Source organism: Crocodylus siamensis, chromosome 4, assembly GCF_052110815.1.
Source record: "Crocodylus siamensis isolate JL-2025a chromosome 4, ASM5211081v1, whole genome shotgun sequence".
NCBI lineage: Eukaryota > Metazoa > Chordata > Crocodylia > Crocodylidae > Crocodylus > Crocodylus siamensis.
Window position 1 is genome coordinate 246,905,956 of NC_143398.1, and position 16,695 is coordinate 246,922,650.

General features: G+C 62.8%; 1 protein-coding gene across 3 annotated transcripts; it reads left to right on the forward strand.

The window, feature by feature from the left end:
* The first annotated feature begins 25 nt into the window (after positions 1 to 25).
* STK36 (serine/threonine kinase 36) lies at positions 26 to 16,520 on the forward strand. 3 transcript variants are annotated; one of them, XM_090046158.1, is made up of 27 exons: positions 26 to 129; positions 326 to 428; positions 559 to 699; positions 849 to 926; positions 1,126 to 1,256; positions 1,364 to 1,613; positions 1,916 to 2,009; positions 2,215 to 2,384; positions 2,891 to 3,051; positions 3,255 to 3,381; positions 3,494 to 3,637; positions 4,546 to 4,725; positions 4,895 to 4,992; positions 5,222 to 5,327; positions 5,577 to 5,718; positions 6,291 to 6,418; positions 7,595 to 7,696; positions 9,243 to 9,341; positions 9,566 to 9,660; positions 9,878 to 9,941; positions 10,183 to 10,293; positions 10,820 to 10,894; positions 11,181 to 11,352; positions 12,858 to 13,005; positions 13,190 to 13,349; positions 14,277 to 15,008; positions 15,613 to 16,518. In XM_090046158.1, exons 2-27 carry the CDS (start codon positions 345 to 347, stop codon positions 15,757 to 15,759), a joined length of 3,939 nt encoding a protein of 1,312 aa, XP_089902284.1. In that variant the 5' UTR covers positions 26 to 129; positions 326 to 344; the 3' UTR covers positions 15,760 to 16,518. The 3 variants fall into 3 exon arrangements, with proteins under 3 accessions (XP_089902284.1, XP_089902285.1, XP_089902286.1); XM_090046159.1 differs by having other exon boundaries at positions 2,894 to 3,051; XM_090046160.1 differs by lacking the exon at positions 14,277 to 15,008 and having other exon boundaries at positions 15,613 to 16,520.
* Positions 16,521 to 16,695: the final 175 nt, after the last annotated feature.

Below are 16,695 nucleotides of genomic sequence, written 5' to 3' on the forward strand. Positions count from 1 at the left end.
ACTCAGGCGGCCGTTGCTAAGCAGTGCCGACGCGGCGGGGTCCTGAGGGGGCCTAGCGGGGGCGTCCTCGGAGGTGCCTGAGCGGGGGAAGGGGTCGCTCTGTCCGGCGGCGCACCGGCAGCCCGGGCGGTGCGTGTCGGTCGGGGGTCCCGGGGGGGCGTAGAAAGGGAAAGACGATGGCGGGGCAGGAGAAGGGGGAGCGGAGGGAGGGGCAGGGGAGCAGGGAGGGCTCTCTTCCCGCCGGGAGGCTGCGTGATGTGACCAAGGCCCCGCGGGGCACCCGTGGCAGGGCGGAGGGACGGGACCGACCCTTGTGTCGTGGCAGGTGGGGCCGCCGTGTCGCCATGGAGAGGTACCACGTGCTGGAGGTCATCGGCGAGGGCTCCTTCGGGCGCGTGTACAAGGGACGCCGCAAGCACAGCGCCCAGGTGAGGGTCCGTCCCGCGCCGCATCCCCCCGCCCGGGCGGTGCTGCCTCGGGGGCAGGAAGGGCCTTACCCCCGGCTCGAGGACTTCGGGTGGTGGGCTCCCAGGCTCACGCCTGCGCCGGCCCGGGCAGGTGGTGGCCCTGAAGTTCATCCCCAAGTTGGGGCGCTCGGAGAAGGAGCTGAGGAACCTGCAGCGGGAGATCGAGATCATGCGGGGGCTGCACCACCCCAACATCATCCAGATGCTGGACAGCTTTGAGACCGACAAGGAGGTGAGGGGGGCTGAGTGGGACCAGACCTGGCTTCTGTCTGGAGCCCCCCGTCGGACACAGGCTGGGGGGCGGGCTGCTTCCATGGGTCGAGTCTGGGGGCTTCAGCGAGTCACCACCCGGGCTGTGACAGGGCTGCTGCCCCCCCGCAGGTGGTGGTGGTGACGGACTACGCGGAGGGGGAGCTCTTCCAGATCTTGGAGGACGACGGCAGCCTGCCTGAGGAGCAGGTACCTCTGGCGCAGCAGAGATGGGGCAGGGGGGCGGGTGCCTGCAGGGCTCATGGGGGCAGCCGTTCCCGATTGATGGCGGGGTAAACCGAGGCACAGAGAGGTCCAGCTTGGGCTGAGTATGGGGGTCTGCGCAGGGCGGGGGGAGTCGGTTGGGGGCCTTGATGGGATGGGGGGGCTCAGTTGCTGCATCTTGCAGGTACAGGCCATTGCCGCTCAGCTGGTCTCGGCCCTCTACTACCTGCATTCCCACCGCATCCTGCACCGTGACATGAAGCCCCAGAACATCCTGCTGGGCAAAGGCGGCGTTATTAAGCTCTGCGACTTTGGGTAGTGCGGGGCAACACGCCTTTTGTGGGGCGGGGAACACCCCTTGGTTTGGGGGACAGGTTTGAGGCTCCCTGTCCCAGCACTGAGGCCTGGGGCATATCTGGTAGGTTTGCCCGGGCCATGAGCATCCACACTCTGGTGCTGACATCCATCAAGGGCACGCCGCTGTACATGGCGCCTGAGCTGGTGCAGGAGCAGCCCTACGACCACGCGGCTGACCTCTGGTCCATGGGCTGCATCCTGTACGAGCTGCTGGTTGGGGCGCCCCCCTTCTACACCACCAGCATCTTCCAGCTCGTCAGCCTCATCGTCAGCGACCCCGTCAGGTGGCCCAAGAGCATGAGCCCCCCCTGCAAGGTGACGGCTGCAGGCGCCGGTGTGGGATGGAGGGGGTTTGCAGGTCGGGTGCCTGCAGGGCTTGCAAGGGCATAGCAGCTGTCCCTGACTGATGCCCCTGGAGCAGAACCCTTGTGTCCTGGCTCTTAATCCTCCTCTCCTGGCTCTAGCCACTCTTCCACACTTCCCACAGCCGGGCATCCAGGGTGCTCTAATCACTACTGCCCACTCATCGTCTCCCAGGGCTGGCAGCGGGGGTTGGGGGGCAGCAAGGCTGTAGGACTTTGCGGGGAGAGTGACGGTGTGTGCCTGGTGCTGCACAGAGCTTCCTGCAGGGCCTGCTGATGAAGGACCCCTGCCAACGCCTGTCATGGCCGGAGCTGCTGGGCCACCCCTTCCTCACCGGACATGTCACCAGTGAGTACCTGCACCTGCTGCCCCTGGCCACACTGCCATTGCTACCTCCTACCTCTGCCCTGGGACTGTGGCCGCCAGCCTCTCCCTGGCTTTCCCCAAGCCCCTCCAGGGGCTGCCAGTCTCCCAGGCCCTGCTGCCACCTCCCCTCATGGCTTGTGGGGGCTGGGGCTAACTGGCCTTAACACCCCCCCCATCCCTCTTCCAGTCATTGAGGACACAGAGGAGCAGGGGATCCCCAACCCCTTCACTAGCAAGCTGCCTCCGGAGCTGCAGGCATTGAAGGAGAGGCAAGCCCACACTCTGGCCCCTCGGCGAGGCCAGTCCAAGATCCTGCGGAAGGCGAGGCAGAGGATGGCCGAGGAAACCAGAAGAAAGGTGCAGGGCCATTGATTGGGTTGGGGCGAGTCGGAGGTGGCAGTGGGAGGGTGCTCGTACCGGTGGGCCCCAAGGGGTGGTTGGAGCATGGCATGGTCTGGGCTAGCTCTTATGGCTCCCAGGTTTGCCAGCGGTTCTGGGCACCCATGCCCGGGGCTGGGGCAGGCAGAGGGCAGCTGTCCTGCGTAGCATCTTGCCCCAGCAGGTGAGGGTCAGGAGGGACGGGCTGGCTGGGCCCTGAGTTGTTTGACTGCAGACAGGCTGAAATTACCCTGGGGGAGGCAGTTGTACCACCATGCCCCTGAGTCCTACAGCAGCGGGACACTGTTATACTGGTGTGAGACCCCTGCGTGTCTGTGATTCCCCTTATGCCACCATGAGAGCCCTGTGTGCCAGTGCTCTCGCTAGGGCTGGGTGAGGTCCCTGTACAGCTGGATGGGATGGGGCAGCGAGCATTGGGCTTGGCTGGTCCAGGGCAGCCGTGACCCTTCTGGCCGGCTTCCCAGCAGCAGGCAAAGACGGAGTCAACAGGCAGACAGGATCCCAGTGGCAAAGGGGGGCCAGGCCCCAGGCCTAGAGCAGCCCCCGTGGACGGGCCCCGCACCACCCAGGGACCGGAGCCGAGCAGGACGGAGTGGGAGGTGGACGAACCCCCACCAACGCCAGGGTGAGGGCTGATTCATAGATTGTAAGATCAGAAGGGACCTTGGAAGAACAACAGGTCCAGTCCCCTGCACCAAGCAGGAAAAATAACTGGGGATTAGGTAACCCCAGCAAGGTAACTGTCCAGTCTCTCCTTGAAGAGAGCGTGGGGGGGCATGCGTGGGGAGACATGCGTGGAGCCCCTAACAGCACCATTGCCCTGGGTAGGGAGCACTGCATCACCCAAGACTACGAGCGGGAGTTCCCAGGGCCAGGGCCCCCCCCGCCACCGGGAACGGGCAAAGCAGGGCGCCGTGGCCGCCGCAGCATCGAAGCTGTAGCCCTGGAGAACGAGGTGAGCCACCTGCTGGACCCCCACCCAGGCCGAGGAGACAGGGAGCCCACTGGGGGCACACACTTGGGGCAGTATTAGCCAGTCCCCCGTGCCCCACCCACATCTGACCCAGGAGCTGGACAGCGATGAGGAGTGGCAGCACCTGGTGGAGGCCACAGAGCCATCCCGGCTGCAGCTGAGCGCACCCCTGAGCCTGCTGGAGGACCCCGGGTTCCTACCACGCCTGCGTGCCCGCATGGACCATGCCAGCCAGCAGGTAAGTATGGGGCACAGGGCTCCAACGTTTCCGTCAGGTGGAGGGGGCCCTTTGAGATGACAAAGAACAACTTCTCTTCTGCAGAGAGCAGGACAGAGGTTGCTCTCTTCTGTAAAACCAGGGATGGAAGTTGCAGCCAGGCAGGTTGAGGCTGGATCTCAGGAAACACTTCTTCACTGCCCAAGTAGGGCGGCCACAGGGAGATGCCAGAGCTGGGGGCACTGCAGCATGGGAGGGTCCCAGGCGAGGCTGGATGGATGCTGGGTGGGAGGGTCGAGGCGCAGCGATGCCCATGTTCTGCTGGGGGGTGTCCCAGCCTGAGGCTGAGCTGACTGCTCCCCACCCCCACCGGTTCAGGGTTGAAGCCCTCCCAGAGGTGCTGAGTGCTGGCTGCAGCCCAGGCTGGGACTGTGCCTGGGCTGTGCCAAAACTTCTGCTGGGATGTAGCCCCACAGGGTCCTGACTACAGCCTCTTGCCCCCTACTCATGCTGCCTTTGGGCAGCTGGGGGGCAGGCATGGATTTGCCCCCTGCTCAGCCTGGCCTGGGCCTGGGAGGGTTTCCTCTCCCTCTGCAGTGGGGGCATGGCCTGGGCCTGGGCTCTGTCCAGCACCCACCAACTCCCCTGGCAGCAGCAGGACGTTGGTGGCAACGGCCCCCTTGTATCCCGGGAGCAGGGGCAGAGGTGGGGGTGATGCCCAGGGTTGTATCAGGGGTGCTGGTGTTGTGTGGCTCTGTGGTTGCACATGGGGGTTGTCTAGGCGGTTTTGGATGGGGCTGATCCTGCCTCGGGCTGGATGTGATCGTGCAGCTCCCTGCTGTCCCCACAGCTCTAGAATGCCCGGCAATGCTGGCACCAGGTGGCTCCAGTCTCAGTGCCCTCAATCCCCCTCGTCTCTCCCCTCCCAGGTGCTGGAGGGGATGCTGGAGGGGGCGTCCCGGTTGCGCCCCACACTGCGTGTCATAGGGAACCTCCTGTCCAGCCACTCTGACGCCGCCCGGCTGTACGACCTCTGCCGGGAGCTGGAGCTGCCGCGTGTCCTGCTGGGCCTGGCAGGGCAGGTCCTGGACAGTGTTGGCACTATGCAGGTGAGCAGGCGCAGCCACAGGCCGGGGGCTGGTGTGGCACGGCCCAGCTGGCACCCCTGGGGGTCACTGTCTCTGGGGGAGGGTTGTGCTCTTGCCAGAACATGGTGCCTGGCCAGGAGGGTCCCTGTACTCACTGGCTCATGAGCACTGGTCTTCTCTGCTCCCACAGCAACCCTGGAGCATCATGGTGCTGACAGACCTTGTCATTGTGATGACGGGTTATTTCACCAGTGATTTCAACCAGGAGAGGAGCATAGCAAGGGGAAGGTGCGGGGGATGCAGCAGGCAGTGGAGAGACTCAGAAGGACACGGACATCACTGCTGGGGCCCCGGCTCCTGGTTCTGGGTGGCCTGGGGGCTGGGCAGGGGGCAGGACCCTGGGGAGGTGGTCTGGGGGCCCTGGCCCTCCTTGCGGGCTCCCCAGGCTTGCTTCTGCTCCCCTGCCACTCCCACGGGGTTCTGCCTGGTCCCCCACTGACCCCTTTCCTCTCCTCAGCCTGGAGATCTTTGCCGAGGCCACCCACCTCTTCCTGGCCCTGCTGCCCAGATTGCTTCGTCAGCCCATGGATGGCGAGAGGCGGCTTCAGCAGCAAAGTGTCGTGGTGAGGATGCCACCCCCACTGGCTCCCAGCCCCTCCACACCTCGCTCAGCTCCATTTGGTGCCTCGGGGAGTCAGGGACCCCTGGGATTGTCCCACTGGTCTTCCCTTCACCTACCCCCCAGCACTAGGGCTACCGTGGGGGGCCCAATCCTGCAGGTTTCCTGGGGAATATGACCTGGGCCGCTCAGCACTAGGTAGGTGCCCCACCAGGTCCCTCCCCACTTGGTGACAACTCCCCCCTCCTCCCAGGGCTTCACCTTGCTGTGTGAGAGCATGGATGGCAGCTGCTCCTCTGTCGCCAGCTCCTTCTATGCAGGGCTGTGTGCTGAGCACCACCTCCTCCTGGATACACTCATCCAAGGGGCCTCTGGCGAGTGGCCCATCCCAGCAGGTATGTGCTGTGTTGCCATTCTTCCCTGCTCCAGGCTGGGCTAGGCCTGTCTCCCTTCCCCCAGCCTGGCCCCTACCCCACCGCTTAGTGGGGCCTAAGGGCTGGGCTCCCTACTTCCTTCTTGCTGGGAGGTCATGGGGGAAGCTCCTGAGATTAGCAGAGGCAGTGAATGCCACACTGCAGGGTTCTGCTGTGGCACCAGCTCCCCAGGGACTGCTGCTCTGGTGCCTCCTCAAAATTGGTGCCCAGGGCTGGGCCCTGCCCATCTTCTCCTACCTACAGTCCTGAGCCCTGGGCAGAGTCAGAAATGGGCAGCAGCTGGGATGGATTCTTTCCATGCCTGCCATCGTGGTGCCCCACACTGCAGTCCCTGCCGCCCCAGCCCTGCCAGGGCCCCTCATTCCCAACCCACAGCCCCCTGCTCCCCCCAAGCCCTGCTGGTTCCCCTCACTCCTGACCTGCAGCCCCCTGGGCTTTCCAGCCTCCGGCTCCTCTCCACACTGGCAGCATTATCTGCCCCATCTTGTTTCTCCTCGTGTCTGTGAGTCTCCCTTGATTCCCTCCCATCCCAGGCTCAGTGAAGGAGGCGAAGACCACACAGGAGCAGAGTGAGCGCCTGGCTGACATCTTCATGGCAGCGCTGGCTTCGGCCTGCAGCATCCCACTGGGGCGCAGCGGGTGCCGGGAGGCCAAGAAGCAGGTCAAGCTAGGCCTCCTGCTGCAGCTGTTCTGGTTAGAGGTCCCTGGGGGGGTGCAGCGGGGACATCCCTTTCCAACAGAGGAGCTGAGAGCGGAGATCACATCAGGCTGATCTATGGCCAGGGTCCCTCAAGACTTGACAGATGCTCGCAGCCACCTCTGGGGTGGGAAGTGGCTGGGGTATAACAGGGCACAGTTTGGAGGAGATGGGCAGAAATCTGACCCCAGGGGGAATTCGGGGAGGGAGAGTGTGACCATCTCAGCCAGGGCATTGTGGGGGCAGAGACTCGATTCCAGGGACCGAAAGGGCAGTGGGGCCGGGGACAGCACCGGAGCATCACAGTGACAACTCCCCCCTCCTCCCAGGGCTTCACCTTGCTGTGTGAGAGCATGGATGGCAGCTGCTCCTCTGTCGCCAGCTGCTGGCACCATTGCAGTGACAGGGGAAAATCAAGGAGTCTGAAAAGGGGGGTGCAGGTAGTGCAGCCTGTCACTGCAGGTAGCGCAACACACATTTTTTCCAGTTAAAGAGAAACTAGAAACTTTACTAATAGCCTCTAGGGGCTGGCCCTGTATTATTCTGTTTTAAGATCAAAGCAAAACCACGCAGAATTATTGGGACGTGCTCAGGTGAGATCTCAAATTTAAAAAACCCAGGAAACCTAGGCAAGAAAATAGCTAAAATAGTAGAAAACAGCATGTCACTAGCCTGCGGCCATCACCGTTCAGATTCACAAAAGAAAATCTCACCATGAGCACCTTGGCAACGCTTCCAAGACTTCACCGTCAGTCGTTTCTACACCTGAGCTCATGCTGTTCCGCAAGAGTCGAGGGGTTTTTGCTACCACTAGACCCAGTCGTCAGGGCTGAGGGTAGGAGGAAGATGTGAGCAGGAGTGGGGATCAAGCTGTAGATTGCAGGGGAGAGGCTGGTTTGAGCAGGGGAACATGGAGACCTTTCACATCTGGGAGTGGAGAAAGATGAGCAGAAATCCAGGAAATGACGCTGAACCCTGAGGTTCATTGATTCTCTCAGCCTGGCCCTCTCAACGGTTGGGTTTAAACTTTGGGTGGAAAAGGAATCAAAGAGGGGTGCAGGTGCCCCCCCCCCGATCCACTCCTGCCTTGGGGTCTCCAGAGGGCATGGGGTCACCAGGCTTTTGGCTTCCCTTCTGCAGGTTGCTCAGCATGTGGCCCAGATGCTGGCCGAGACTCCCCAGGTCCTGGGGCGGCTTTTGGAGAGGCTGGAGCGCCCAACCTGCTCCCTGAATGGGCTCAAGGTGACGGTCAACCCAGGTCCCTCTGTCTGTCCCCTCCTCGGGCATTGGTGCCCCATGAAGCGGGGCGTGGGGCACCTGTCTGTAATGCTCCAGCTGATAGAGCCCAGCCCTGGTGCTGGGGGCTGTTGTTCCCACATGCTGGGAGCAGTCCTTGCCAGGCTGTGCTGGCACCATCCTCTCCCAGGGAGGTCCCCCTGGCTCTGCCCCCCTGTCTCCTCCAAGGCACCCCTTTCCATGCCAGGCTGCTACTTGGTAGAACCCCTGCCCTACTCTACCTTTGGTTGGAGGGCAACAGGACAGGCCCTATGTGGAGAGGCTGAGGGACCTGAACCTGTTCAGCCTCCACAAGCGGAGGCTGAGGGGGGATTTGGTGGCTGCCTACAAACTCGTTAGGGGAGATCATCAGCAAATAGGAAGGGCCCTATTCCCCCCAGCAGCACCTGGGGTGACGAGGAACAATGGTCAGAAGCTGCTGGAGAATAGGTTTAGGTTAGAGATTAGGAGGCACTATTTCACTGTTGGCTAGGGTGGCTAGGATCTGGAACCAACTTCCTAGGGAAGTGGTCCTCTCTCCTACCTTGGGTAAATTCAAAAGGAGGTTGGACAAGCACCTGTCTGGGGTATTGTGATCCCAGCGTGTGCTCCGGCCAGTGGCGAGGGTTTAGACTGGATGATCTGTTCAGGTCCCTTCTGACCGCAAACTGCTATGAAACTATGAAACTACCCTGCCCCTAGCTGGTCAATGGAAAGTCAATTCCCATTAACAAGTCCCTGCTGCCCACCCTGTACCAGCCAGGAGGGACTGGGGCATCCTGTGGCTCCCATGTGAGCAGGTTGCAGGGCAGTGCTTTTTCAGGGGTCCCTTAGCCTGCTGCTGGGGCCTGCCAAGGAGCTGGGGATGGGTCCAGACAGTGGTCCTGGGGGCCCCATATAAGAACATCTGAGCTGCCCTGTGCTGCTTCAGACCCCAGGTCCGTCCTGCCTTGTCTCCTGTATCCCAGGAGCAGAGAGCGGAGCTAGAAGGTGAGTGCCTGGGTCTGAGCAGGGTTTTCTTGTTCCTCTCTCCCTGGTCTAGGGCCATGAGTTTCCCCTTGAATGCCCCATGTGGGGGACGGGACGGCCTGGGTTTGGTTGGCGGCTGCTGGCCTGCTTGTCCCATGCCATGACCCCTGCTCTGTCTGGGCAGAGACAGGCAGAAATAAATCCCCAGGGACTTTCTCTTCCCCGTTCAGTGTGTTGCAAACCTTGCTCCTGTCCCCTCTAGCATCTCTCCTAGGTCTGGCCTCAGTATCTTCTCCTAGGGAAGCCCCACCACAGCCCCCAGCCTCTTTGCTGCCCTGCTCTGCAGCTTCTCTAGCTCCTCTCCTTCTGGGGCTGTGGGGACCAGACCTGGGCACTGGATTCAAGATGTGGACACTGCGGGGGCTTATAAAGGGCAGCATGGTCCTCTCTGTCTTGAGTTCCCTCCTTCCTAACATGTTCTTTGTCTTTTTGACCCCCCACCCTGCTGCGGGGCCTGGGTCAAGGCTAGTGTCCTTCCCCCCAGATCCTATATGCTGCCTGCCACGTCAGCCAGAGCCTGTGTCGCCTCTTGGAGATGGAGCCACGAGTGTCAGGGGCCTTGGCACAGCTGCTGAAGGGAGAGGTAGGTCCTGGCACCCCCTGGGGCAAGTAGGCTCTGCAGGGGAAGGGGAACAGGGGACCCACAGCTGGATTGGGGGATGATGGAGAAACTGAGCGGAGCTCAGGGAAGGAGCAGAGAGATGGCCTGGGCTCATGCTGGCCAGGGTTGGGAGGGTGCTAAGGGGACAGGTTGCCCAGGGCCTGTCCCCTTTCAGTGCCCCACACCATGCACTGTTCCCCTGGTAGGTCCCGATGCCAGAGCTAGTGCAGGGACAGGCTCAGGAGGCCACCCTGCACCTCCTGTCTCTGCTCACCCTGCAGCTCCAGGCACCCCCACCCGGGTAAGTGCTCTCTTACCCACACCCTGCACTTTGGTATGTACCTCTCTGCCCCAGGGGGCTCAGGTCAGTCTGTCTGTGCTGTGCTGTTGAGAGCAACATGCCCTTGAGGGGTCGGGGGGACGTGTGTGTTGCGGTTGCTCTTCAGAGGTGGCCGCATTCTGGGGTTGGGGAAGGCGATGGCTGGGACTTCTCAGCCTCTCCTCACCCCTCCTTCCAGGCTTGATGTGGTGGCACTTGAGGCTGGTGAGCTCTTCACCCGTTCGGCTGTTGTCTCCCTCGTCGTGAGTGCTTTGTCCCCTCTTGCCCCATCCCCACATCTCTTGCCCCCTCCCACCCTGACTCCAGTGCTGGGGGGGTCTGGCTTGGCTTGATACAGCCCAGTCTGGGAGTGGGGGCTGGTTTGACTGTTCCTGCTCTGGGGGGGAGGTGCTTGACATTGATGGGGGGTGGCCATGTGGGGCTGCAGGGGAGCCACGGCTGCCTCTTGAGGCAGCCGGTCCTGAACCCTCCATTTGGCCCCAGAGCGCCGCGGGATTCCTGCTGACTCAGCTCTGCCAGCACGGGGTGGCCGTCGATCTTGGCGGGGAGGAAGCTACAGCGGCTCTAACCAACGCTCTCACTGCCCATGCCCAGGTACTGGTCACAGGCACTTCTCTCCCTTCATTTAACTCTGGGGTGTCCAACTCCCTTGGGCCGGGGCCACACCCAGCCCAGGGCATGGGGCATCCACAGTGTCCAGGGGGGAGGTCTGGGGGTGGTCATGAAGGTCCCAAATTCTACATTAGGCCATGACCGCTGTAAGACCCTGTCGGTGCCCTGCGGGGGGTTGGGTGTTGTTGGTCCCATCAGGCTGCCTCGAGGTGACAAAGCACAGAATTGTCCATAAACAAGCCTGGACTGAGCACCCACCCACCCACCCACCAGCTGGTCTGTGGCAGTAGCCAAGGCTTTTCTAGGCATGGTGTGGGCAGGAACAGCTCAGTACAAAGTATTTGGGGTTCAGACCTGCCCATCCAAACCCCACGTGCGACCATAGAGATGTACAACACAGTCATCCCTGACACAGCCCCAGGCATCCCCCCCACCCCTGCCCCCAGGAAAGTAGAGGGGCTGTGGAGGTTGTATAGGTCCAGCTCCCACCCTCTCCCTTCTCTTACAGCTGTGTCTCCCGCCGCCGCTGGGCGCTGGGCTCTATGATGGACTCCTCTTCTTCCTGCTGGAGCTCCTGGCCCAGGTACCACCCTCCTCTGCCTGGGCCAGGGTGGATGGGATCAGACCAGGCCATTCATGACCAGCAGGGTTTTTTTGGATAGCCCCCCACACTGCCCTGCTTCTAGGTCCCTGGTTAGAGCCAGTAGTCTGCGTGGGGCAGGGGGATTGGTTACTGGGGTCCACACCCAGCCGCAGCCAGGGCTCGAAGGTGTTGGGGGGTCCCAGAGAAAAGGCATCTTTGTCATGATGTGGCTCGGAGGAGTCTGAGCCCTGATCTGGAGCTGGCATCCGGGCTCTCCCTCTGCCAGGAGGAGGGGTTGGGTGCGTGGGGCTTTGCCGGCTCGGAGCTATGGGACATCATGTGGCACCGGGTTGCTGCGGCCCTTGGCTTGGCCTGTGGAGAGCCTGAGATGGAGAGTGAGACGCCTCGGCCTGGCCAGCCCACCCTGGAGCCAGACTGGAACCTCATCTCCCCTCAAGGTAGGTGGCCAGGCCTCTGGGACCCTCCATGATCCCTGCCAACCAGTTGTGTCCTGGACCAGGGCTCCAGCTCCTCTTGCCGGGGAGTGGGGCTCACAGTCTCCATGGGTCTGCTCTGAGCTGGGAGAGGCTGGATGAGCCTTGGCTTCGGCTCCTAGCAGACCTTTGTGGATGGGTCTGGGCAGCTGGGAGCTGTGCTCCAGTTGGCTTGTGGGCTTGGCTCCGGAGAGGGCAGTTCCCTGGGGTCTGGAGGCCTCAAGCTTGTGCCTGTGCCCGGGCCTTGACAGGAGCTGGAGGAAGTGGGGAGCAGGCATGACAGCTCCCTGCTTGTCACAGACCCTGCATATGCCCCTGGGCCTGCCACTGACACTCTGGGCCGAAGCTCCTGACCGGGCCGTGGGGCTTCGGCTGCAGGCTTCTGTCACAGGATCCCACCGTGTGCCCCATGCTGTCTGCCCCAGTGCCTTGCATCCTGCACCCTCCCTTCTGGGACCAGCTCAGCCTACTGCCAGCGCCTCAGCCCCTACAAATCCTGGCACCTCCCCCAGGGCTTTGGGGGCTTCTGTGCAGCCCACCCTACTTGCTTGCAGGATGTGGAAAGCTAGCATGCCCCTGGCCATGCTGGGAGGAGGATTTCTGAGCCACTTGTAGAGCAGGTTCAGCACGCCCCAGCCCCTGGGCCACGGACCCAGGTAGAATCTAGTATGGGAGCCCATGACTGTGACCCTGGCTTGCAGAGCTGGCTCTAGCTGATGCTGCTCTGATATGGTAGACAGAGATGCCTGAGACACTCCTCCCCCCCCCATACACATCTGTACTGCTGGGGGGGCTGGGGTCTGCTGTGGGAGAAATCATAAAAGTCACAGACAAGTGGGGCTGGCAGGGAGCTGCAGGGTCATGTCCAGCCCAAGGCAGGATCAGCCCTGTCCAAACCCACCCGGACCACAACCCCGTGTGCAATCTTGGAGCCTCACAACAGATACCCCTGACACAACCCTAAGCATTGCCCCTGCCCCCAGAGTACAGGGGGCCGTGGCCCAACGTCCTGCTGCTGCCAGGGGGGTTGGTGGGTGCTGGAGAGAGCCCAGGCACAGGCCTTGCCCCTGCTGCAGAGGGAGGGGAACCCCCGCAAGCCCAGCCAACCTGAGCAGGGGGCAAATCCTTCCCTGCCCCTCCCCAAGGCAGCATGAGTGGGGGCAAGAGCCTTCAGCTGGGATCCTGCATGGCTGAGTCCCGGCAGGTTCATTGGCACACCCTGGGGTCAGCCCCAACTTGGGCTGCAGCCAGCACCCAATGCCTCTGGGGCAGGGGCTTCAACCCCCTGACACATGGAGCTGAATGGCAGGGGGGCAGCTCAGTGCAATGGCAGCTGACTGCCTGATCGAGCTACCAACTCCCTGGTCAATTTGCTCGAATCACAGTAGCCACGGTGGGTCTGGGGCTGGCGCGGAGTCAGGGCCCAGGTGGTGCTAGCCGGCCCTCCCTGCCAACCCCTGTGCCTGCAGGGACCCTGCTCTTCCTCAACCTGGCGCTCCTCGTCTTCACCCGGGAGCCTCACCTCTGCCTCGGGCAGCTGGCCCAGCCCGGCAGCCTTACCCTGGCCACCCTGCGCAAGCTGCTGTCTCCCGACTTCTTGCTTCGCTTGACCCAGACGTGAGTTGGGCACAGGGGTGGCCAGGGCAGGGTAGGGCACCAGTGGCATTCAGGGGCACTGGAACATGCATGGTGCAGCTGACGGTGCCCCACTGCTGGAGCTGGACACCTTGCGGGCCCCTGTGAACCTCTCCCACCCCAGTGTGGCCTCTGTGCTAAGCTGTGTGCTCTGTCATGGCTGCAGGCAGGCAGGTGAGGATGGGGACCCTGGGCTGGTCGCTGCTGTAGTGCTCCAGACTTGCCAGCTGTTGTGTTTCCCCTTCGCCTTGGAGGTGGATGAGGAAACCCTGGCGCGGGTGGTGGAGGCCGCAAGCAAAGCTGAGATCCCTACCCATCTGCTGCAGGTACCTGGGCCCCCCTTCCCCTCTCCCCACTGCCCCGTGCTCTTTCCTTCTGTTTCCCAGGTGGGACCCTGGGTTGCCTCCTTCCCTTCTCATTTCCTACCTGGAGTGCCTGGTGCCCACATCTGGCTGTGCCCATGCTGCAGGCTTTTGCCAAGGCACAGTGGAGCATGTGGCCAAAGCCAGGGGCAGAACTGGTTTCTCCCTGCAGCCCCAGGAGGAGAGAGAAGAGCTGGAGAAGGTGCAGAGCAGGGCAGCAAGGAGGCTGGGGGCTGCGGAGGGTTTTCCCTAGGAGCAGAGACTGAGGCCAGGCCTAGGAGAGATGCGGAAGGGGACAGGAGCAGGGTTTGCACCGCACTGAACGGGGAAGAGAAAGTCCCCGGGGATTTATTCCTGCCTGTCTCCGCCCAGACAGAGCAGGGGTCCTGGCATAGGACGAACAGGCCGGCAGCTGCCAACGAAGCCCAGGCCGTCCTGTCCCCCCGTGGGGCATTCAAGGGGGTACTTGTGGCCCCAGATGTGGCAGAGCTGAGAGCACAGCTGGATCCAGCAGGGACTGGACGTGCGGGGAGGAAAGGGGCACGGGGAGTGCTGGGGCAGGGATCGAGGGGCACGGCCTGTGTACCAGCCCTGCTGGGACCCTCCGTGCTGGAGGAACAGGGGAAAGCCCCGCTCGGCCCTGGGCATTCGCCCTCCAGCTCCACTCTGCCCCGGGACACAGGAGACAGGGCAGGACAGACCTGAGCCAAACCCATGGCACCCCTGGATGTTTGCTTTGTGGTGAGTGGGGTTGGCCTTGCCAGACCAGTGCCAGTCGAGATGTCCCTGTGCCAGGAACAGGAGCCAGTCCAGCCCTACCCAGTGGCTCCAGGACAGCAGGTGTGGGGTGGCCCTGCTGAGTTGGTGCCCTGTTCTCTCTGTCCCCGCCAGGCTTGCTGCCACCACCTGCCCCTGCCAGCCACGGAGCTGCCACTGAGCCTCCTCTGCCACCTGGCCCTGCGCGATGAGCGGGCAGTGGGGCAGTTTGTGGCCGTGGCATCGGAGCCGGATGTTGCCTTCCTGTCAGCCATCCTGCTCGGCACCCATGCCCAGCCCACGCACCAGCTGCTGGCCCTACTGGCCCAGGTGGCGCGGGCCAGTCCTGCACACCTGCCTTTCCTCCACGGCCTGCTGGGTGGCTCCGACAGCACTGGCCGGGTCCTGAGCCGCCTGCTGGGCCACCCAGAGCCCCTGGTGCGTGCCGGCTCTTGCAGCCTCGTGGGCAACCTGCTGCGGCACAAGTTGGGCCTCCCCGGGGGCCAGGCCGGGCTGCTGGAACGGCTGCTGGAGCTCCTGGGTGACCCCGATGGGGCCGTGCGTAGGGCAGCTAGCTTTGCTGTGGGCAACGCGGCCTACCAGGCTGGCGGGCTGGTGCAGGGCTTGGCCCAGGCCGTGCCCTGCGTGGTGCGGCTGCTAGGAGACCCCCAGGCCAGGACCCGCAGCAACGCTGCCTCGGCCCTGGGCAACCTGGGGCGCAACTCAGCCGAGCTGGCAGACGTGCTCATCCAGAACAAGGTCCCCCGGCTCCTGCTGCACCGCGCCTGCCACGACTCCCAGCCCGTGGTGAGGGAGGCTGCCCTCATCGCCCTGCGGGCCCTCAGCCGCCAGCCTGGGATACGCCAGGTACTGCCTGTGGCCTCCGCATCTCCCTCTGCCCCATCTGCTTCTCTGCTTTCTGCTCCCTGACCTGTGCTCCCTACCAAAGCAGCTGCTCTGCTTTCTGCTCCCTCTCCGATCCCCTGCTCTGCTTTCTGCTCCCTGCCCCATGGTTCTCCCTGTCCTCTCTTCCATCTATCACATGCCACGCGCAGGCTGCCTGGCCCACTCTTGGTACCGGTGCAGCAGGGTGCCCACTCTTGCAGGTCACCTAGCTCAGGGGCTGGTAACCTCCAGTCCATGGCCTGGATTTGGCCTGTGAAGAGACAAGATTAGGCCCTGTGGCGGGTCAGTGGCACAGCAGGGAAATGTCCCTAATCCCCCCAACTGTGTCCAGCTCCATGCCAGGCCTGCTTTCCCCCCACAGCTGCGGCCTGCATGTACCCTCACTGTCATAGTTTGGGGTTGCCCTTTTTTGGCAATCAGTGACAACCGATGGCAAGGCAGCAGCAGGGGATATAGGGATGGGCCAGGGGCCTCCCCCTGCCAAGGGTGGTTAACTGGGAGGGAAGGTGGTGGCTGGGGGTGGGGGGTGCTGTGTGACTGGCGTGGCTTCCCATTCCTCTCCCAGGTGCTGGTGTCTCTCAAAGCAAGCGAGAAGCTGGGGGCCACATCCCTCGATGGGTTCCAGGCCAGTCTCTCCCGCAGCCCCCGCCCCGCCTCCGCCCGGCACTGCGAGAAACTCATCCATCTCCTCCGGCCCACGCACAGTGCCTGAAGGGGCCGGATCTGCCCGTTCCGGGGAGACACTCCAGAGCCTGCCCAGACTCAGGGACACCACCTTGCTCATCTCCTGAGGATGGCCCAGAGCACTGGACCCCTGACCCATCAAGAGCTGATGGAGAGACTGTTCCTGTGAGGACTGGGGACACCCAGGGCATGGAGAAGAGGAACTGAAATGCCTCCTTTCCATCGCAGTACCAGGAGGCAGGGAGATCCTGGCCCTGAGCGGGTCCCCACTCGCAGCTTAGTCTTCTCAAGAGGCCTTGTAGCCCCAGGATGTGCCTTCATGTTCCCTAGTCCAGCCAGGGTCTCCTTGGTCCCTGTCCCTCACAGAAGTGCCCAGTCCTGTGGGCTGAGCATGGGGAGTCAAAGTTTCATCCAGCAGGGATGAGCACAAGCCATTGTGAGGCAGGGAGCGTGCTCCACACATGTCCTGCCCCATTTCTGGGGTCTCACAGGGGCTTGGACAAGTCAGGAACCACTGTCAGCAGCTGAGGGTGGGAATCGGCGTGTCATCCCCACTGCAGCTGGGCTGGGGATGGTCTCCCTGGCTCAGCTGGGATGGTGGCTGCAGCTGCTGGGCAGGACAGGGACAGGGCCCTGGACAGTCAAGTGCTGCTGGGGGAAGCTTTTTATTCCCCAACTGGGAATAATAACGGTGCTTAAGTAACACAGCCCAGTTCCCCTCCCCTTAGACCCCCTGTGCCACGTCCTGCTGATGGGAGGGTGGGGCAGGGATGGGGCTTGGCCCTCCACCTGGGCGGGGGGGTGGAGCATCAGGGCTTTTGCCTGGACCTTTCCACCCCCACATTTTCAGCTATTTCTTGGGTTTGTTTTATTCCAATAAATGACTTTTGCCTGGCTGGGTGTTTTTCTGCTCTCTGCCTGGGGCCACAAAAGACACACCCAGCCCCAAGGCTTGATCCAGGCA

What these genes read in the sequence shown, in the direction of transcription:
- STK36 (XM_090046158.1), top strand. Translation starts at nt 345, where the DNA reads ATGGAGAGGTACCACGTGCTGGAGGTCATCGGCGAGGGCTCCTTCGGG. An exon ending in GAACCCCCACCAACGCCAGG is followed by an intron (nt 3,052 to 3,254) that starts GTGAGGGCTGAT and finishes TGCCCTGGGTAG; the next exon opens with GGAGCACTGCATCACCCAAG. An exon ending in GCCAGCCTGGGATACGCCAG is followed by an intron (nt 15,009 to 15,612) that starts GTACTGCCTGTG and finishes TTCCTCTCCCAG; the next exon opens with GTGCTGGTGTCTCTCAAAGC.